Below are 22,853 nucleotides of genomic sequence, written 5' to 3'. Positions count from 1 at the left end.
CGTGATTAGAAATTCCGCTGGACCAGGCCCACGACGACGCCATGCCTCTAGTGGAGTGGGCTCTGATGCCCAGAGGGCACTGCAGGTGTCTGGAGGCATAAGCTGCTGCTATTGCGTCCACTATCCACCTGGACAAGCTCTGTTTCGAGGCGGCAAGACCCTTGGTGCGTCCGCCGAAGGAAACAAAGAGCTGCTCTGAACGCCTGAAAGCGGCGGAGCGCGTGATGTAAACTCTCAGCGCCCGGACAGGGCATAGGAGGTTATCACTGTCCCCACTGTCGGATGCTGGCAGAGCCGAGAGGGACATAACTTGTGCCCTAAACGGGGTTCCAATCGCTTTGGGGATGTAACCGTGTCTCGGTCTGAGAATGACTTTCGAGTCATTCGGCCCGAACTCAAGACATGCAGGGCTAACAGATAGCGCGTGCAAATCACCCACTCGTTTGACTGAAGACAGAGCTATCAGAAAAACGGTTTTAAGCGACAGATACTTTAGATCCGCGGATTCAAGCGGTTCAAAGGGAAAAGCCTCTAGGGCCGCTAGGACCAAGGACAGATCCCACGAGGGAACCGAGGGGGGCCGCGGGGGATTCATCCGTCTAGCTCCTCTGAGGAAGCGGATAATGAGCTCATTCCTTCCCATTGCCCGGCCGCGCGTCGTCTCAGCGAACGCTGCAATAGCGGCCACATATACTTTGAGCGTGGAAGGGGATCTGCCCTTTTCCAACAGCTCTTGTAAGAAGGAGAGCACCCGCGGGACCCCGCATGCGCGCGGATCCAAGTTTTTAGTAGCGCACCATTTAGAAAACACCGACCATTTAGACGCGTAGAGCCGTCTCGTGGAGGGGGCTCTCGACTGTGTGATCGTGTTCACGACCCCTTCTGACAGGTCAACGGGTATCCGTTGATCACCCATGCATGCAGCGACCAGCGCTCTGGATGGGGATGCCAGATCGATCCACCGGCTTGGGAGAGGAGATCCTTTCTCACCGGGATCGGCCATGGGGGTGAGTGCGACAGCCTCACTAGCTCTGGGTACCAAGTTTGGTTTTCCCATCGCGGGGCTATAAGCAGCACTGAGTGGTGCGTTTCTCTGATCCTCGAAATGACCTGTGGCAACAGGGAGATCGGAGGAAAAGCATACAGTGGGAGGCTGGGCCATGTCTGGGACAGCGCGTCCTCGCTCTTCGAATAAAACTTCGGGCATTGAGCATTGTCTTTCGACGCAAAGAGGTCGATTTCCGCTCTGCCGAATAGGCGCCAGAGAAACTGGACTGTCTGGGGGTGCAGAGACCATTCTCCCGGGGGAATGTTGTCCCTGGACAGTCTGTCTGGACCGACATTCAGGTGGCCCGGCACGTGCGCGGCTCTCAGCGAGCGCAGCGAGCGGTAAGCCCACACAAGAAGGCGTTCTGTCAGCCTGCACAGATTCCTGGATCTGACACCGCCCTGTCGGTTCACATAGGATACCACGGACGTGTTGTCCGAGCGGACTAGCACATGGTGATCCCGTATGAATGGGAGGAAGCGCCTGAGCGCGTTCTCGACCGCTATCATCTCCAAACAGTTTATGTGGAGGCATTTTTCCCGGTCTGACCACAGGCCAAAAGCCGGTTTGCCCTCGAACAGAGCGCCCCAGCCTGAGGTGGAAGCGTCCGTCGAGATAACTTTGCGGTGTGAGATAGCTCCCATTGTCACTCCCCGCTGGTACCAGTCGCGCACCATTTAGAAAACACCGACCATTTAGACGCGTAGAGCCGTCTCGTGGAGGGGGCTCTCGACTGTGTGATCGTGTTCACGACCCCTTCTGACAGGTCAACGGGTATCCGTTGATCACCCATGCATGCAGCGACCAGCGCTCTGGATGGGGATGCCAGATCGATCCACCGGCTTGGGAGAGGAGATCCTTTCTCACCGGGATCGGCCATGGAGGTGAGTGCGACAGCCTCACTAGCTCTGGGTACCAAGTTTGGTTTTCCCATCGCGGGGCTATAAGCAGCACTGAGTGGTGCGTTTCTCTGATCCTCGAAATGACCTGTGGCAACAGGGAGATCGGAGGAAAAGCATACAGTGGGAGGCTGGGCCATGTCTGGGACAGCGCGTCCTCGCTCTTCGAATAAAACTTCGGGCATTGAGCATTGTCTTTCGACGCAAAGAGGTCGATTTCCGCTCTGCCGAATAGGCGCCAGAGAAACTGGACTGTCTGGGGGTGCAGAGACCATTCTCCCGGGGGAATGTTGTCCCTGGACAGTCTGTCTGGACCGACATTCAGGTGGCCCGGCACGTGCGCGGCTCTCAGCGAGCGCAGCGAGCGGTAAGCCCACACGAGAAGGCGTTCTGTCAGCCTGCACAGATTCCTGGATCTGACACCGCCCTGTCGGTTCACATAGGATACCACGGACGTGTTGTCCGAGCGGACTAGCACATGGTGATCCCGTATGAATGGGAGGAAGCGCCTGAGCGCGTTCTCGACCGCTATCATCTCCAAACAGTTTATGTGGAGGCATTTTTCCCGGTCTGACCACAGGCCAAAAGCCGGTTTGCCCTCGAACAGAGCGCCCCAGCCTGAGGTGGAAGCGTCCGTCGAGATAACTTTGCGGTGTGAGATAGCTCCCATTGTCACTCCCCGCTGGTACCAGTCGGCCGCTAACCAGGGCTTCAGAGCTGAAACGCAGCTCTGAGTCACTCTGATGCGGATACCGCCGGAAGCCCATGCTCTGTGAGGCACTCGGGCATTCAGCCAGCGTTGTAGCGGGCGCGTTCGTAAAAGACCCAGCCGAAGCACTGCTGCGGCTGAGGCCATACAACCCAGTAACCTCTGAAATGTTTTGAGAGGTACGGTGCTGCCCGGCCGGAGGGACGCGGCCAGGCGTCGAATGCAGCGCGCGCGCTGTGTCGACAGGCGGGCCGTGTACTGATATACCTGACCGTCGAAGGCGAATCTCAAGAATGGCCTGTGACGGGGTATTATCAGGATCTGAAAAGCACGCGTCTTTTAGATCGAGAGATATAAACCAGTCCCTCGGGCGAATTTGCGCGAGAATTTGTCTGGTTGTGAGCATTTTGAACGGTCTTCTCATAAGAGCCTTGTTCAAACGTCTCAGATCCAAAATTGGTCTGAGAGCTCCGTCCTTCTTGGGAACGAGGAAATAACGGCTGTAAAAGCCCGACTCGCTCATGGAAGGGGAAACCGGTTCTATAGCCCTTTTGCACAGAAGTGTAGCTATTTCTGCTCGAAGTAGATGTGCTACTTCCCCATTCACTCTGGTCTCGATACGCGCTTGAAAGCGCGGAGGGCGGCGAGCGAACTGCAGAGTATAGCCCTGTTTTACTGTGCTTAGCACCCGTTCTGATGCGCCTGGAATAGCTTCCCACGCTTTTGCGTGTGCAGCCAGGGGCAGAATGGCCTCCGGGCTCCGATCGCCGCGCATCGCGGGCTCGAGAGCTCGAAACGGAGGGGCGGGCGCGGCGCGCGCGCTCTTGGTGCTTAGATACGGCGGATCGCACGCAGCGATAGCTGGCCGTTTTACACACAGTGTCCCGGTGGCTTTAGACGGGGAACATAAAGTGTGAGGCGCGATGTCGGCGTCGGGGCGAAAATGTTAGTTAGTATGTGTGAGCGCTCGAGGGCGGGCACAGGACTTACATTTAAAACATGACCGGTCGTGCGAGGCCGTGTGACAGAGCGGGCAGTGAGTAGGTGTGGGCACGGAGAAGTGGACACGTGACCTACTTTTAACACTAAAGCGGCTTTTGCCTGCTTCGTGAGAGTGGGCTCTGTGAGAGACACGGGATGTATAGTGCTTGTGTACAGGGGTGAGCACAGAACGTGGGCACATTCACTGTACTAGAAACACATACGGCGTCAGCCGTGCAACCAGACATTATGCTCTTTTGAAATTTTTCTGGGTTGCCGTGAGAACGGCGGATGCGCGCAGGCGAGCGGGTAGATATACCGGCTCGTTGACTGCGGGGTAAACAGCTGCAGTAGCCGTGGCAACGGGGACTGACAGAGCGTTAAGCTTCGACGGTGGTCCAGCCGCAGGGCTGCGGGATTTAACCGTCTTTTCTTCTCTCGTGTTTAGACGCTCAAAAATACTCGAGCACCCTGAGAAGGTGTGGTGCGAGAGGCGGGTTCGCTTTCTGTAAGTAAGAAAGACTGGCCGCGAGCTCGGAGAAGCAAGCAGCATAAATTTTTATCTTCCCCGAGAGCTGGGATCGAACGCGGATCTCTCGCATGAAAGCGTATGATTCTGCCACTGAGCCACAGGGGAAAACACATAAGCTTTCAGTTAGCGCGAGCATATAAAAAGCGACCTCATGTGTCGCGTCGGCGTTTGTTTGCAGGCGTGCGTGTGTTTAAAACAGGCTTGTTTACTGCAATAGTAATATTTCCAGTCGCCTGAACTTAAGAGGGGACTGAGAAATGTGTGAGGATTGGCGGTTGTCCAGCCGTAGCGAGACTAACACACTCTCTTCTCTTTTCGCCGGTGAGTGAGGCGCCCACGCTGAACGCTGCTCGTGACCGTCCGCTTTGTCATCCCTTGAACGGCGCAATCTGCGCGGCCCAACGAGGGAGAAAGCGGGCTTGTTTTCTGTATGTAAGAAAAACTGTCCGCGAGCTCGGAGAAGCGAACAGCATAAACTTTAACTGCCGCGAGAGCGGGGACCGAACCCCGGTCTCTAGCTTGACAGTCTAGGATTCCGCCACTGAGCCACAGGGGAGAATACATTAGTACTCGGTTAGCGTCATCATGTCTTGTGACGGCATTTGCTTGCAGGCGAGCGTGTATTTATAACAGGCTCGTATACTGCAATAGTAACAATTCCAGTCGCCTGAACTTAAGAGGGGACTGAGAAATGTGTGAGAAATGGAGGTTATAGTCCAGGCCACGGCGGGACGAAAACACTCTGTTCCCCTTTCACCGGTGAGTGACGCGCGAGGACGGAGTAGCTTTCTTGTAACGTAAAGAGAGCTCCAAGACCGTCCGCTCCTGCCATCCCTTGTGAGCGGCGCAGTTTGCGCGGCTCGAACAGAGGGAGAGGAAACTCGCTCCGAGACCGTCCGCTCCTGCCATCCCTCGTGAGCGGCTCAGTTTGCACGGCTCGAACAGAGGGAGAGGAAACTCGCTCCGAGACCGTCCGCTTCTGCCATCCCTTGTGAGCGGCGTAGTTGCACGGCTCGAACAGAGGGAGAGTACGGGTATCTATCACATTCGCCTCATCTCCTGACGCGGCGGCGGCGCGGGCGAGAGCCGGCGGTTGAGCGGCCGGGAGGGAGAGGGCGAGAGAGAGCTCGAGGGAGAGGTTCCGGCGAGCTCCTCAGTCACAACAGTCTCCGGTGGTCGCTGCGAGCGGCGCTTCTTATTGCGCGGCCCGGCAGGGACAGGCGGAGCAACAGCTTGGTCGAAAGCTTCAAGTCGAGCCCGCAGGGTCGACATTGAAAGCTCTTCGCACTCTGAGAGTGCGGTGGCGGCGTGCCCGCGGCCCAGGCGGAGAGCGCAGAGAGGTGGCGGTCTCCGTTGCTGAGCGGGGCGCGGCACGAGCCGCAGAAACGAGGCGTTTTTACAAAAACGCCTCGTGCTCTTTTAGAATACACACAGAAACAGTAATAATGTAAAGGATATGTCGCCGGATAGCATAGCAGGCACGGATGGCTGAAGGCGGCGAAGACGGCCGGCTTCCTCAGGCGCTGTCCTAAGCTTGCTGGTCGCTGGTTTCAACGGCGGCGGCTCTCAAGATCCAGCGATGCGAAGAGCGTCGCTGAAGACAAGAAAATCAGAATTTTAGCCTATGAGCGCTGAATATATACACGCTGGCCACACCCATTCTGACGGTTAGAAGGGTGTGGAGGGCGCGAAGCGTCAGACATTATGCTCTTTTGAAATTTGCCCTCATTGGTTGCCGCGTTCAGAGCGCTCACCGATAGGCTTAAGCAGTTGCCGCCGAGCAGCCAATGAGCACGCTTATACAGCCTGCCTAGGTCTGTCGGCTGCTGCACTGCGTTGACAATGTATACAAAATTAAGGATAATTTTTTGGCTTCAGATCTCGAAGAAAGAAGACTTTCCCGATGCGTAAGCTAACCTTACGCAATACGAGAGACCTCTCGTAAGAGAACTCTATGAACCGCTCCATCGTTAACGTCTGAAATACTGATTAAACAGGAATCAGTGAAATCATGAAATCTGCCGCTGGTTACAGCAATGCCACCCTGACTGAAGATGCCAATGAGAACAATGACATCTGTCAAGCTGTAACAGTGGATATCAATAATGAGGATCATAGTTATGCAGCTTCAACTGTTATATATGCAAAACATGACTGCTTTCAGGAAGATCACAGCAACAACCTAAAGTCTCCAAGGGCTTTGAAATCAGGCCACAAAAAAAATAAACTGGTTATTAGAAAAAACTGGTTCTGTTAGTTTACTGAAAGAGTTCTGTTTTAACAGGTTTGAGTTCTGAAGGAAACAACTCCACAGTCCTTTATGAAAATGCACGTTTAAAGGAGTTTCAAAGTAACTTCTGCTTATGACAGTTCAAGTTCAGTGGAGGAACAAGCAACACCACATCGTCATTATTCATGGTTAGTAAATACTACTTTATAAAATACTGATATATATAGATTTAAAAGTGTCATGTATCCATTCACATTGATCTAGACTTAATAAACAGCATTGACGCATTGTTAATACAGTTTTTTTTTATTACTTAGCACTAGCCGGGCTGCCAACTTTTGAGTTAAGCTTGCTGTGAGAACTATGGAGTGGTATTTATTGTTTGAATTTTGTAATAAATTTGAATTTGAAAGCTGAGACTTTTTCATATCAGAGTAATCTGCTCTGTCTTGTCTGTCAGAATCAGTGTCTTTGCTCTGTGATTTTTCACTGCGTGAGAATATGGTTGTGTAACGTGAGTAAGTGTGAGAACAGTGTCAATAGAGTCTTGCACTGAATGTCTGAGAGTTGGCAGCACTGGCACTAGTCTAGACTTGTAAGCTTTTCTCCCTGAATCACGGAAGCTAACACCAGTTCGTTATTTTGCCTTGAGATCTCTTATTTATTATTATATGTCAAGACATAGCAGAGAAAAACTATTTACCGTAGAGATGGTCTTCAATCGTCAATACACAAAGGTTGGGCATTTATATGCTGACCAAAGGAACTTATATTATCTTTACAAGGTAGAGAAATGTGTTCTTGTTTAAAATTGAATGTATATCTCATGCTACACAATCCTCATTCCTTAAAGAGAATACTTCTCAACATGTTGACTGAGAATACAGTCAACATATGCATCAGTGGAAACTATGCTAGATTGCGTTCACATTCCTCTGTGGTTAAAACTAACTCCTCTCACTCCTCTCCATGGCCTTGGCATGTGATCCTCACACACACTTGCTTTGCAGATTTATGAATGTTCATAAAAATGTTATAGCCATGAATAAAGGCTTTTATTTTTTCTAAATTCTCGAGTGCCTTGGGCTTTTATGATTTTTGCAAGTTAAACTATCCCGCATCAAAGAGCACTGAGATACGGGCTTTATACTGCAGTTTGGATCTTGTTCAATCAAATTTTTGTCTTCACTAGTGATGGCCGCTTTCGTCACGTGAATTTGATTAAAAAAAAAAGCTTTGTTACGTCACAACTGTTTCCAAATGTTTCGAAATTTCAATGGTTCACTGTTGTAGGGACGATCCCAGTAAACCTGTGTTTATGGTTTTTACCTGATCTCAGATCAGTTTTGTAGACATTTTAATGAGATGTTTGTGTAATTTGGTGATGGACAGCCCTGCCCTTCAACAATCTAAACTATGTTTCCTGTACAACAACATTACTCACTGCTTAACTACCTTAGTATGATTCATCATCGAAGAAATCAACTAATTCTAGTATCAAAATGATAAACCTGTCAGATAACTCGTTTAGAGTACTAGAGCATAGACTGCCTTAATGTTGAGACAACAAATGGCAAAAGTGTAGAAGGGAAAAATTAAAAACAGAATATGAGGTGGTAAAGAAATAGATTTTCACAATGACTTTTGGAAATTACAGGGTGAAGCTTGTGCTAAATATTTTGTTGCTAGGGTATTCATTGCCAGCATGTTTCAGATAGATGCCATGCATAAAGGAGCATTATAAGACCCCTTTAACAGATGAGTTTGGATGAGAGTTCTGATCCAATCACAGCCTCATTTCATAATCCAAATAAAATTTAAGCGCTTCTGTCAACATGTTAAGAGTGAAACTACTTCAGATTTTTTTTTTTATCCCGCAGGTGTGAATCTGTGAAGGGTGATGGCATCTGTTAAAGAGCTGCTCAAGAACTCGCTAAAGGACCTGAGAGAAGATGATCTAAAGGAGTTTCAGTGGTGCTTAGAGAATGATCATGAGTGTATAACAAAGTCTGAAATGGAGAAAGCAGATAGATTAATAACTGTGGATAAGATGGTAGCATGTTTTGGATCAGAAGAAACTGTGAAGATCACGGTGAAGATCCTGAGGAAGATGAACCAGAACAATCTGGCTGAGCAGCTGGAGAACAAATACAACCAAAGTAACATTTAGTTCACTCTGACTGTATTGTGATTGATTGTTTACCAATGTAAAGATTTGACTTAAACTTTGCTCTGCTGATGTGTTTGTGTGACTTATGTTTCCCAGTGAGTGATCCTCTCTCTCACACACACTCAAGTCAGGCTGAAGGCAATATGAAGACGTCTGCCGCTGGTGGAGCTCATTCAGAAGAGATTAGGGGTAAATAATCCCTGTCTGTACATGGAAACAAGTGAAAATATAACAGCAAGCAACAATTACAGGGCCAAGAAGAACAGCAGAAGAACTTTTTCAAGTACATTTATTAGAACAGAGGTCTAGTCATTTTTTTACAAATGGTTAAATGATTTTTCTTAAACCCTGAATTAAAACTTCTACAAGTAACTTCTACATATGCAGCTAATTCTAATACAATCTCATGTCTTGTTTGGTGTGCTAGATGTCAATGGTTTGATCAAAAATCTTAAAAAAATAAGATAATTGTGGTCAACATGGCCTTAAAGGAATAGTTTATTTAAAAAGGATAATTCTGTAATTTACTCACCCTCAAGTGGTTTCAAACCTGTATGAATTTCTTTCTTCTGCTGAACACAAAGGAAGATATTTTGAAGAATGTCGGTAACCAAACAGTTGATGACCCAAACCCATTGACTTCCATAGAAGAAGAAAAAAATACAGGTTTGAAACAATTTGAGGGTGAGAAAATGATTAAATAATTTTCATTTTTAAGTGAACTATTCTTTTAAGTTGATCTTAGTCCAATAGTGAAAATCTGATAAATCCAATTCCAACTGCATTCAAGTATTAATCAAGGCATTTCCATAATTTATGTTGTCAGCTTCAGCATAATCAGTGTAAGATGTGCATGTAAACACTATTGCATTAAAGAGTATGAGTCATTTGAATATAGTAGAAGCAGGAATTTATGAAAAACACAATATCTTAGTCTTTGCTGTATTTTCTCCTCTTTTTAAAGGCTCAACTGCAGACGATAGAGAAGCTACTCTTCATGATTACACAAAGACCAGCATCACACTGAAGGACAAATTAAAACGGGACTACGAGCAGATATTGATTGGTAATTCAGAGACGGGTCATAAGAAATACCTGATCAATATTTACACTGATTTATATGTGGTGGAGAATGAGACTGGAGGAAGAGTGAACGACCATGAGGTGATACACATCGAATCAAATCACAACCGATTGACTGCCAAGGAGAAGCCAATCATGTGTAATGACATGTTTAAAGTCCAGTGTGACACAGATTGTCGAAACAGGAAAGTACTGACAACTGGAATCGCAGGAGTTGGAAAAACTGTCTCTGTCAATAAATTCATCTTTGACTGGGCTAAACGAACAGAAAATCAGGATATAGTCTTCATATTTCCACTTCCATTCCGTAGACTGAATTTGATTAAAGAAGATTACAGTCTCATGGGACTGCTCAACAAATACTTCTTTAGTAGTCCTGAAGAATTGCCCTCTCTTCCTGAAGGTGATGGTAAAGTTATGTTCATCTTTGATGGGCTGGATGAATGTCGCTTTCCTCTGAGCTTTAAAGAAGACGACATATTTACAAATGTAAATGAAAAAACAACAGTGAGTAAGATAATAATAAACCTCATCAAGACACATCTGGTTCCCTCTGCTCTCATCTGGATCACATCCAGACCAGCAGCAGCCAGTCTGATACCCCGAAACTACATTGATCAAGTGACAGAGGTGCGAGGATTTAACGATGAGCAGAAAGAGCAATACTTCAAAAACAACAGCAGTCCTGAGGTCGCTGGAAACCTCATCAGTCACATCAAGAAATCCAGGAGTCTGTACATCATGTGCCACATCCCTGTCTTCTGCTGGATCTCTCTTATTGTCCTCCAGCCTCTACTTGCTCGAGAGAGCAATGACAAAACTCCCACAACTCTCACAGGGATGTACACAAGCTTCTTAATTTCTCAGAAGAAACAGATGGAAGAAAAATACTGTGAGCCCGAACCTAATTCCAATGCAGTGTCTTTTGATCAGATTATTCTGAAGCTTGGGAAACTGGCCTTTCAACAGCTGGAGAAAGGAAACCTGATTTTCTACAAAAAAGATCTTGAGGAATGTGGACTAGATGTCAGTGAAGGGTCATTGTACTCTGGGTTATGCACTCGAATGTTTCAGGAGGAAAAGATAGCAGCAAGAAATGTTTACAGCTTCGTACATCTCAGCGTACAAGAATTCCTTGCTGCTCTTTATGTGTTTATGATGCGCAAAGATGAGAAAGCTGACCTATTTCTTCAATCCTGGAGAGAAAAACTGACATGGAAACTGTCCAAAAAGCCATTGTTTCAGCTTCATAATGCTGCAGTCAAGAAATCTTTACAGAGTGAGAACGGACACCTGGACCTTTTCCTCCGGTTCCTCCTGGGTCTCTCACTGGAGTCCGATCAGAGTGACCTGAAGGGACTACTGCCAGGTCTGGAACAGAAAAAAGGGGACATGAAAAAAACTATTGACTATATCAAAAAGAAAATAGAGGAGGAGGAATCAGTAGAGAGGACCATCAATCTCTTCCACTGTCTGAGTGAACTGAAAGATGACTTTGTGGAGGAAATCCAGAAGAATCTGACCTCAGGAAATCTTTCAGCACAGAATCTCTCCTCTGCTCAATGGTCTGGTCTTGTGTTTGTGCTCCTGATGTCAGAAGAGGCTCAAGAGATGTTTGAACTGCAGAAATACAGAAGATCTGTTGAAGCACTTGTTAGACTGCTGCCAGTTATCAAAAACACCAGAAGAGCACTGTAAGAGTCTCCTTTACATTCATTTATAAACACTGTTAGTCTTTTGTAATTGCCTTCATTTTAAATGGGTGACTTGCTGGCCTAGAAGGTTCAGAAAAATTAATAAAAGTAATGTGTGTGAAAATAAATGCAGGTTTGATGTTTTATGAAGAGATAATTGTTTTAGCTGTGCTTAATTCACTACAGTTAAAGTTTTTTTTTCAAGCTCCAGATTATAAACGCTAATAAGCATTAATACTGCTCTTTGTTTTGTTCTCTACACAGGCTACACAGCTGTAATCTCACAGCTCAGTCCTGTGAGAGTTTATCATCAGCTCTACAATCCTCAAACTCCTTTCTGAGAGAGCTGGACCTGAGTAACAATGACCTGCAGGATTCTGGAGTGAAGCTTCTTTCTGATGGACTGAAGAGTCCAAACTGTCAGCTGGAGATACTGAGGTGAATGTTTTAAAATAATTAACTATGTTATAATCAGAGGCTGACTTAACTAGTAAGCAAGGTAAGCGGCCACTTAGCACCCCCAAGAGACAAAACATTTGCAGGACTGTGATATTTTTCCATATTTATACAGACGTATGACTCATATGACTCAAATGGACTGCATAAGTTTAAGAAAAATATTGTTTGGGGTGAGGGGAAGGGAATGGACTGTATGAAGACTGAATTTGCAACAGTTACTAAAAGTGTGTCACCATCTAGTGGCTGTGCACAGGACACAGTTAGCATCTCAGCCAGGGTTCAAAATTAACAACACACACCAAATGGCAATTAACTGAAACAGTGTTACTTATCAGTTGGCTGGGATTTTTTTTTAAATTATTATTATTAATACTAACAATGCATTGTTGAGAGAACAGGATATGGCTTAGTAAACACAGCAAGATTATGTCACATTTAGAACATTTAAATACTCATATTGTTTTTGTTTTTTTTTTTTGCAACAGACCCACTTAAAAATACTCAGATCATGCCAGACTTTGTAAGAAATGGATTGGACAAGTTTATCATTCTAAATGTGTCAATAAATCTAGAGGGGTGCCAATTATTATTGTAAGAATTTGTAGTCTGCCTCGACCCAGATTCCACTCCTAAATATATTTTAGAATGAGCTCATCCCCAAAATGTCTTAATTATCATAGAGATAAAAGAAAGTCAAGTTATATTGTTTCTTCACCATTTGGGTTGATCACATCCTGAACAAATGGTAATCAATTGTAGAATGGGAATGGGAATGGGTGTGCGACACAGATAACTTTCTCAGACAATGGGGTGTCACAACTTCATTAACATACAGATCACAGCTGTTGCTACAAGAGCAAATTCATTTACATGAAGAGTGGTAAAACTGTAAGAGGATAAAAGGTTTGAGATTTGAATGTTCTGGGTTCATTCTGACGCCGGTGAACCCAAGGTGCTTTGTGTACCTTGCCACTGCTAAGCTGTAATAAACTTCATTTTTGAGATCTTCGAGGTCCACTTCATTTTTTCTTACATTATCAACAAGTGTATTCCATTTTCTCCTTCACAAACCTTAGTTGATTCCAGTGGTAGATATGTTATTGTTTCAGGCCTTCTTTATGGTTTAAACATGACTCTGGTATAAAAGTATATGCACCAAACTTTTATTCAGAAAATATTCTCTCTACTCCTTGACCTAAACTCACACTATCTTATTATGTGAGGTGATTTTAATTGTTCTCTGAACCCTTCTCTAGACCGTTCATCCACTAAACCTGCCCAACTCTCTAAAACTAGAATTACTGTTTTCCACAGAAGAGATAGTGCTAGCAAGCTAGAGTATGCAGAATGGCAAGACCCCTGGGCCCGATGGGTTCCCTGTGCAGAAATATGTTTTCTCAAACACTTAAAACACCGCTCCTAAACATGTTATTAGACTCCATTAATAATGGCTGCCTGCCTCCAACCCTTCGTCATTCTTGTATTTCTTTGATTTTGAAAAAAGACAAAGACCCACACGAATGTGGTTCGTACAGGTCAATCAGTCTTCTGAACATAGATGTAAAGATACTGGGTAAAATGCTTGCAAATGTGGTGGGATGTATAGAGTTTTGTTTTTTAATTAATTAATGCTTGTGGGTAATGTAGTGTCCAATTATATTCCGCGAGGGAGCGTATAAATGGGGATTCGGATGCACCTTTTGTGTGTGTGGTCACCGCTTTGAGGTATGTGTTGTCTGGCTGACTAGTTAGCACATAGATTTGTGACTTTATGTAACAGTCATTTGGTTTATAGCATTATGGCTGATGGTTCATTGTTGGCGGTGGCTATTCATATGCCCCGCCTGCATTCCCGTGCTTTGTGACATGGTGGTATCCTTCTGTGTGTGTGTGACGTGGATGTGCGACTGGTTATGAAATGAAGGTACGTGAAACTATCACTATTGTGCAGCGCTCATTTTTTTTATACCGCAAGTATATGTTTATGTTTAAATTTTAGGAGGAATAGACTGTTCGGCGGGGAAATGCTGTTTGACGCTGCTGCTTTGTATCCAGATTTTCTGCCGTGACAAACTTTCTCATCAACACGTGCGCGCTCGATCTATATGTTTGTGTGACGCTCTCCAGCATTTGTCCTCGTGATTGTTGGGTTTTGTTTTTTTGTTTCTTCAACTAGTTCTTCGATGTGTTTGTAATTTGTTTTATTTTGTTTTTGATATATTTATTTTACCTTTTTTTCAGTGCATTCCTTTATGAATGTTGCTTTGCTTAAAGGGGGGGTGAAATGCTAATTTTCACTCAATCTCCTGTTAATCTTGAGTACCTATAGAGTAGTATTGCATCCTTCATATCTCCAAAAAGTCTTTAGTTTTATTATATTTATAAAAGAAAGATAGGCTGTACCGAGTCTTTCCGGAAAAAACCGAGCGGCTGGAGGCGGGCCCTGTGGGCGAAGCTGTGCTAACGCGCCGAGCTAGTAACACACAGAGACAATAGAAGCAGTTTTACTCACCGAACCTTTATCATTGTGACTGCTCGATCCTTAAGCATTAGACGATCTGCAAATCCGTCGATCTGGGCTTTGTTTATAAAACAATCATCGTCGAAATGCAGGGAACAAACAGTCTACACAACTCCGTTTATGCTCAGGAAAAACAAACTCCATTCACTGGTGCCTTAACGCCGGGTTCTTTGGGAATCTGTGCAGGGTTGTCTTGCCCTGGCAACCAAAAACACACTTCTTTGGTGACATTGACTTCCCAAAAGCTGGGCAGGGCACTTTGATGACGAACTGCTTTCGCTCTCTTACTCTGGTCTACGAGTGCGCGCGCGCCCGCAATCTTACCGGAGAAGTGCCCTTAGGACCCATATAAGGAAATTCCGTTACATCTGACGTCACACATACCCATACTCGAAAAAAACTTTCCGAAACTTGTGACAAACCGGAAGGACAATTTTTGGCACAGAAATACTCCTTCAAACGTACAATTTAATTTTTGAAACTTTGTCCATGTTTAGCATGGGAATCCAACTCTTTAACAGTGTAAAAAACTCAGTATGCATGAAATAGCATTTCACCCCCCCTTCAACTGTATTCTTTATTTGGCTTGTTTTGTGAAGTTGTCTTGTAGCGTTTTTTTTTGTTATCTCTGTTTTGCTTTAAGAGTGCAGTGAGGAGGGTAGTGAGGTGAACATATACCCAGCTTGGTGCCAATCCTGAACCTCATCATTGTAGTATTGTGTCATGATTTTCTGGTTTATTAATTTAAATGTTTATTATTTGTTTTTTTTTGTAATTGTTAAGTGGCCTTGTTGTATATTGAGATCAGTGTGGTAATTTTGCTTTCATTACAGGAGCCGAGGCTTCAAGGCAGGCCGCTAGTAGGCCCTCATGTGCGGTGGTGGAGGTTTTGTCACGGAGTGCTGTGCATTCATGCTTGACCTTATTGGAGTGCGTGTGTTGATACCTGTGCACAGGGTGGTAAGAGTGATTATAGGAGCCTTGTGCTCACTAAAATAGTGTACCTGCCATTGTTAAGCCTCGGTCTCCTTTTTGGGTTCGTTAGAGCCGTGAATGAGTGATGAATGTTGACCCAGTCTTTTAATGCCGTCTTTTAAGGTTGTTGTTACTTAAATAAAGCTTTTGTACATTTTTTTGTATCCACGTCTCAAGCCCTTCTTCGATAACCACGTTCCTGTGTGTCCTTTGTAGGTGGTTAAATTGATTCATATTCTTATTTCCCTGTTTAACAGGGTGGCGTAGTCGTGCATATGTACAGATGGTAACCAACCAGAATGTCTAATACCGCCGCGCCAACTACCATGGTAAAAATAAACCAGACAGCGGCAATTGCTGCTTTTTTAGCGCAATTTTCCACCGGACAAAATTGCGATTGTTAACTCATGATTTCTGTTCTGTCTGTGTGCACCAATCTTGCACTTCTATCTACTCCTCAACCAGACCACCTAGAGACTTCGGGTTTTCGGCATTATGTTAAGGAAGGTCTAATCTCGGGAACGCACAAAAAAAATCCAGGAAAAGATTTTGGATTTCCTGGAAATTCCAGAAAAAATTCAGTTTTTTGCAAATTTCTCGGCAACCACAATAGCTATCGAGTTGAAACAAATTGCAATCGATAGCTTATAAAATTGAAAATAATATTAGAAAAAAAGAATTGATCAAAAATCTTTCCTTTATGCTTCAAAAATTAATTAAAACTTTATATGAAGGGATATTATGTAAAAAATAATGAGCTAATAAAAAAAATGATGTTCAACTAGTCAAGTGATTGTGCCTTTTTTATTATCCATTGCTGATTTGATTTCAGAAAGTTCATTTGAATTTCAAGAGAAAGTTATATTCTCAAGCAACTTATTTTCTCTTTCATTTACTATCTCTTAGTGTTGTGATCCCATGACGTGAGAAAATTGCGCTAAAACACTCACTGAGTTTTTATTACTTGTTTTCAATTGCCATAAGTGGGGTTAATGTCAATTAACAGTAAGGATGAAAACTACAACTATGGTAAACATAATAGAACATTTTATAAGGCAAATAAAATAAAAAAATAGAATAACAGGTTAAAAATAGAGATGATAACCTGTATTTCATATTGTAGACCTAGACGTCGGTGGGCGACAAGCCTATTTCCCGGGGAGGAGTGCGATTAAAAAAAAAAACACACACAAACAAACCCCACAAAAACAAATTTAATACCAAAAATAACAAACAAAAGTAAATTATATGCAATGAAAAGCTGATTATTTGTGGCATTCTATTGAGGAATGAGATGAATGAAGAGCGCTCCTCGCTCGTGTGAGCGAACACACACTGGAACGTTTGGGCATATCACAATGAGTAAAGCCATGGCCGAGTGGTAGAACTTACGTTACGATCATTTAGATGACACGGGTTCAAACCCCGAATAAATTTGGACTACTGTAATTTTTATATTAGCCTATTAATGCATTTTATAGCCTATTATTGATGCAGAGAGATTTGTCTAGTTCTAAAACTCTGTTACACCATAGTTTTTTTGCTTAAATTTATAAAATAAAATAAAATTACCATGCATTTCCATTTTACACTAAGGAACAAACTACGCAACAGAATGACTTTACTTCTGTAGCCTAGCCTATAATAATTCCAATCGTAATTTCAAAAGCAGTTCTGTAAAAAAAATAAAAAAAATAAATATATATATATATATATATATATATATATATATATATATATATATATATATATGTCAATGCTAATTCAATAGACCATATAAAATATATAAAATAAAGATATGCAACAGGCACGTTTAAACGACAAACAATAAAATCAGAACCAGTATTATGTTACGTTCATGGTTCCAGTGGCAGTAATGCATGCACGGCTTTTCAAAATGTCACAAAGTGTTTTGAGATTGTTTTGCATGAAATATTGAAGTTTATAGGCCTAATTAAGTGCTTTGGCACACCACGACGAATGGCGCTATATGCATTGTTCTAAAGCCAGGTTTTATTCTGGCATGTTGAATTAGTGTTCGTCAAACGTGGCGGCGCGTTCATTTGAATGAAGAGCGCTCCTCGCTCGTGTGAGCGAACACACATTGGAAAGTTTGGGCATTTCACAACGAGTAAAGTCATGGCCGAGTGGTAGAACATGTGTCTCGATCATTTAGATGACACAGGTTCAAATCCCGAACCAACTTGGATTACTGAGGTTTTTAGATTAGCCTATTAATGCATTTTATAGCCTATGCAGATAGATTTGTCTAGTTCTACAACTCTGTTACACCATAGTTTTTTGCTTATAGCCTATTTATGAAATAAAATGACCATGCATTTCCATTTTACACTAAGGAACAAATATACAATGACTTCTGTAATTCTAATCGTGATTTCAAAAGCAGTTCGGTTAATATATATTTATATATATTGAATTAGTGTTCGACAAACGTGTTCATTTGGATTTATTTTTCTCTTAACAGCTAAAATAACTTAATAGGCTAGCCTACTCTAGTTTTTCGGTCATACAGATAAGAGTAGAGTAGCCTACATCTTTCAAAACTGTAAACTTTTATTCATATTAGGCTCGTCTCTGTCTCCGGGAACTACGGCGTCACAAAAATGAACCGAAAGCCAATTGCCTCAGCTCAGTCACGATACGAAATTAATCGGCTATGTCAAAAGCCTGATTATGAAATCCATATGAAACCGAGAGGTACAGAGGATCTACTCAAACATGTTTAGCTATCGTCATGTGAGCGCTTCCCAATGAGGAAAGGACAAGGAAAGGGGGAAAATCTCGCTCTAATTAAAGGCTAAATCGCCCTGAATTAAATTGTAAAAACAGATCAAATAAATGTATTTGTCAATGTTGCGATATTGTTTCATTTAAGTTCATAATTATTCTATAAATGTTATTTAGTTTAACAGCAGATCGAAGCACTGTGGTTCGAGATTTATTTGAAAAAACTTTAATTCACAAATCGCACCCTGGTTGTAAGGATTCAAAGATCCCTGTGGAATTTAATATTGAGTTTAACATTTGAGCGTTTTAATTCTTCAATTATTGAAATAATTAAATATTTAGTAATAAACATTTATGACAGAAATATTACTACATAGCAAATTATTTAATTCCTTCATTATCAACACTTTAATAGCCTATTGCTAATGTCTAGAATAGCGATTTAACCCTCTGGGGTCTAAGGTGTTTTTGGGGCCCTTGGGATGTTTTGACATGCCCTGACATTTGTGCTTTTTTCAGTTATTTATAAACATGTTAACCCCTTAACTCTTCGGAGTCTTGGGATATTTTGGCCGTTTTTGAGTACTTTTTATTTTTTTTATTTTGCGACATAAACAAATGTTTACCATACCAATGTTTGGTATCATTTTTTTCAGCACAACATCACCTATATGAACAGACAATTAATTTTTCACTTTTATGTACTGTATCAACATACTGGACCCAAAATCACACAAAAAACACAAAATCCGAATAGAAAAATTATAGTTTTTTTACTACAAAAAACACAAACATGCTTAATGAAGCATTTTAAAAGGTTTAAAATGTAAACGCAAGTTGTAAATGTCAACATATACAGGTACAATTCAGATATAATCAAGCTATATACAAAAAAATATGATTTACAAAAAAAAGCGGGTGTAGCCATAGGCTTTTTTTTTTTTTTAGCTTTGCCACTTTTTAAAAGTTTATGCACACAATTATACAGAGAGCTATATTTAAGGCCTTGCATTCCCAGAGTATGAGGGTTCCCAATTAGTGCAAATACAACATAAAAAAGGTAAAATTGAGATAAAATCAAACTATATACAGCAAAAAATAGGCGTTTTTTCTTTTCTTTTTTGCTTAGAAACTCTACAAAACACTTCATGTACAATTACACAGACAGCTACATTACAGGGCTTTTATTCCTTGAGTAAGAGGGGTTCCTAAAAAGTGCAAATATACTATACAAAAGGAAAAATGAACACAAAATCAAACTATACATACAACTATTTACAACGAATATAAGGTGTTTTTTTTTTTTTTTATCTGTGCCACTCCTCAAAACAGTTTCTGTCAACAATGAGACCAAAAACATTCGCTTCATTTTCCTTCCACAAAAAACTACCTAAACTATCTACACTACTCCTAAACTACTCTCAAAATCTACTCAAACTTTTCCAAAAACTAGCAATAATATCTCTCTCTCTCTCTCTCTCTATATATATATATTTATATATATATATATGTCTATATATATATACCCCCATCGGCACGCATAGAACATTTATTATAGATGTAGCACTTGTCGCATTTTAACTCATAACTCAATGAAGCATGCATCAATTGTGGTAAATGGCACATCATTATTTACAGGAGATTGTTAAGATTAAAAAGAGCCCAAACTCACCATAATCCATCACTCAGATCTAAAGATATCCCTCATGGCGTTCTAACACAAAAAAATACCACAGGCGGATCTATGAAGCAGTGATGCGATGTTGTTTTGATGTGACGTTTCAGCTCATAACTCAATTAAACATGCATGGATTGTGAAAAATCACACATCTTTATTGACAGCAGATTCTCACGATTACAAAAAGCCCAAACACAACATAATCCATTGCTTTGATCACGAGATATTCCTCACGAAGTGATGCATACTTGGCTAAAAAACAAGTCTCTCATCCTTCCGGGGTGCAAAGTGTTTTCCCGGAACCGTCCGTGCTCGTTTTCAAACGTGGAATAACACAAAATATGGATCATATTAAAGCTTAGAATCTCAGCTTTTTAAAGCATCTAACCACTTCGATCAACTCTGAACGAGTGCTGACTAGTCTCTCTAAACCGGAGTGTACCGCCCGCAGACGCCCCTCAGACGCCACCTAGCTGCGAAAATATTCATTATCATATTTTTCAAAAATATTGCCTTGATTCAAAGAAAATTGGTGTCATTTGAAAGCTTAGAGTCTGAACTTTAAAGTGAATGTAGCCAATTTGAAAAACTCCTAAGTATTGCTGAGTTATTTGCTGATAAATAGAATATTTTTTTTCATAATCTATAAAATACTTTTTTGTACTATGTACTGCAATGTGTCAAAAACATCATACATCTCATGAAACATTCAAAAATCGTTGAAAATTGCACTTCATTTTTTACAGCATATTAATACAATTAAAATGAGCCCAAAATTAACTTAATCTATTGCTTTTATGACAAGATATTCTTCATGGTGAAACAATTTTAAAAATGCCCTTGAGGGGCGTCAAGGTCTCAACAAAAAGGCTATCTTGGTTCCAAATGCTATAACTTTTGATTGCTTTATCCAATCACCACAAAATTTTATCCAGATGCAGCTCATATGTAGAGGGACTTCCTCCTCCTTTTCCTCCTACCTTATTTCCTTCCTGAGTTATTCCATGTCAAATAAGAAAGATATGCATTATCATTATACAAATTATATATATTTTTTGTCTTTTATCAGCAGTTTCTCGGCAGGAGAATGTCCAAATGTAATGTAATTTATATTTTCAAAAAAATTGAAAAGTGTTCTTTCAAACGATACCTACCTTTTGACTCTCCTTGCTATAGTTTTGAAGTTATGAGTCTTTACTTTTTTTGTGTGTCACTCAGACAAAACAACTCCAAAAATGGCCTCAGGGTTTAAGGGGTTAAAGCTGCACTATGCAGGAATTGTGTTTTTGTCAAACAACGACCCCTAGAGTCGCTGTGGAATACTTGCACTGTCGTAAATTCAGTCACAACACAGCAATCAGAGGAAGACGCGCTGAAAACTGTAATGCTGTTCTCTTCCTTCATAACTCATACTGAGAAGGTTTGAGTTGCAGTGGAATTTGTGACTGTTTCACCTGTTCAACCACATCAAAGTTTCGTAATTAGTAAGTCCGTGCTTTTTTTCTTATGTGCTGAAGGGCCGCTGTGCCTTGGTGAAACGTGTTTGTATGTGAAGAGGTCTTTTCCAAAACGCAATAAACATAAAAAGCTGCCTCAGAGAACCAGCAAAAGTAATAATTATGAATATGTAAAATATTGAAATAAGACATTTTAGTTGTTTATTAATTTCTGTGTCGGCTGCAAAGATGAAGTTGACGATTGACTCGTGATCTTCGCAGTAGGCTAGTGAACGCACCGGAGAAATGCACATTTATTAGGCTACATAGTTTTATTTTGTTTTGGATGGTTTTGTTTAGAATCAGCTTTCTGTAAATATATTTCACATTTTTTAGGCCTGTGTGAGGCGAGGCTACGGTTCGGTTCATGATGATCTCCAGTTCAGTGATTGCTAGCCTATACTTTTTATGTAAATCCAGGAAATTGGTTAATTTATTAAAATTAAGATACAATTAATACAAAACGAAATTCGTTTTAAAGAAAGGCTTTGTGCTTTCTGTTTTGAGGTCTCTGTGAAAGTTTGAAAGTCTTATGCGCTTTCAGAGCGCTTTCACTTGCGTTTCAAGTGCTCACGGAAGAGATGGGTTTTCAGCTGGGGGTAGACTAGAGAGTTGAAGACTGAAAGAAAATGAAAAATAAGCATAGAATCCAAGATAGGCTAATTACCTTGAGTCAAAAATAACACTGAATAACAGCAGAACTGGTGTATTTAGAAAAACCACTTGCGCGCTCTCGCCGCGTCCACTAACTGACCGCTTGTCCTGTTTGTGATCTGAATCTCCTAGTATTTATATCTTTCTACAGTTGCTGTCTCGGCGAGCAATTAAGCAAAAACAGCGAAAATGGCCCAAATCGAAACTAGCTGCTAGCAGGCAATATTTCAGTGCAATTAAACTGCAATAATAATTTTCACTCGCGGCTGTTATTTAAGTTATAACGCGTCTAGATAAAATACGGATTTGTGAGAAGGTAAAAATTAAAAATAAGCAGAGAATCGAAGATAGGCTTACCTTGAGTCAAATGAAACACTGAATAACAGCAGAACTGGTGTATTTAGAAAAATCACTTGCGCGCTCTCGCCGCGTCCACTGACCGCTTGTCCTGTTTGTGATAGTTTGTAAATTGTGCTCGTTTACACTATTTACAACCTCTAGGCTTATTTATGTCCTGATAATTGTGTGAGATATTGACAACTGTTCTCATGATAATCGCAGGAATCAACTTCAACAGCGTCGTTTCCAAAAAAGAGATTTACTTAGGCTACTAGTCCATCAACAAGATCGCCAGGTCAGCATCGCTGTTGCATCCAGTGCTGCTTTTTAGCTCGCGCCAACGAGTGAAAGCCTGACCGAGTGGGACTATGGGACTCTTGTCCGGTTCCTCACACAGTCAGATTCTCTCTTCCTTTTCCTACACTCTTCCGACTGCGCTTTCTTTGTTTTTTTCCATCGTCGAGTCTTCCAAGAATCACGTCTGAAATGCGCGCAAGTGTCTTCGTGCTTCATGTTGTTGTTGATGTGTGTGACATCGTTGCCGTAAAGCAAGTCGTGTTCTCGCGAGATTTGTCGGGGGCGCCTCTCTCAAACTTGCATTGCTGGTTTTTCCAGAGGCGTCCCCCCCGAGCTTTAC

General features: G+C 42.2%; 1 protein-coding gene across 1 annotated transcript in view; it reads left to right on the top strand.

The window, feature by feature from the left end:
- Nucleotides 1-8,299: 8,299 nt before the first annotated feature.
- The window catches only part of LOC307157613 (protein NLRC3-like), a gene marked incomplete at its 5' end in the record, with an annotated part of 32,412 nt that continues 17,858 nt past the window's right edge, over nt 8,300-22,853 (top strand). The window contains 3 exons of the mRNA XM_079869541.1: nt 8,300-8,558; nt 9,534-11,346; nt 11,611-11,784. Coding sequence (XP_079725667.1) covers nt 8,300-8,558; nt 9,534-11,346; nt 11,611-11,784 — 2,246 coding nt within the window. The remainder of the gene's footprint in view (nt 8,559-9,533; nt 11,347-11,610; nt 11,785-22,853) is intronic.

Source organism: Squalius cephalus, assembly GCF_949319135.1.
Source record: "Squalius cephalus genome assembly, chromosome: 4".
Taxonomy (NCBI): domain Eukaryota; kingdom Metazoa; phylum Chordata; class Actinopteri; order Cypriniformes; family Leuciscidae; genus Squalius; species Squalius cephalus.
Note: the sequence above shows the minus strand (reverse complement) of the source record. Positions and strands in the feature narration are given on the sequence as shown.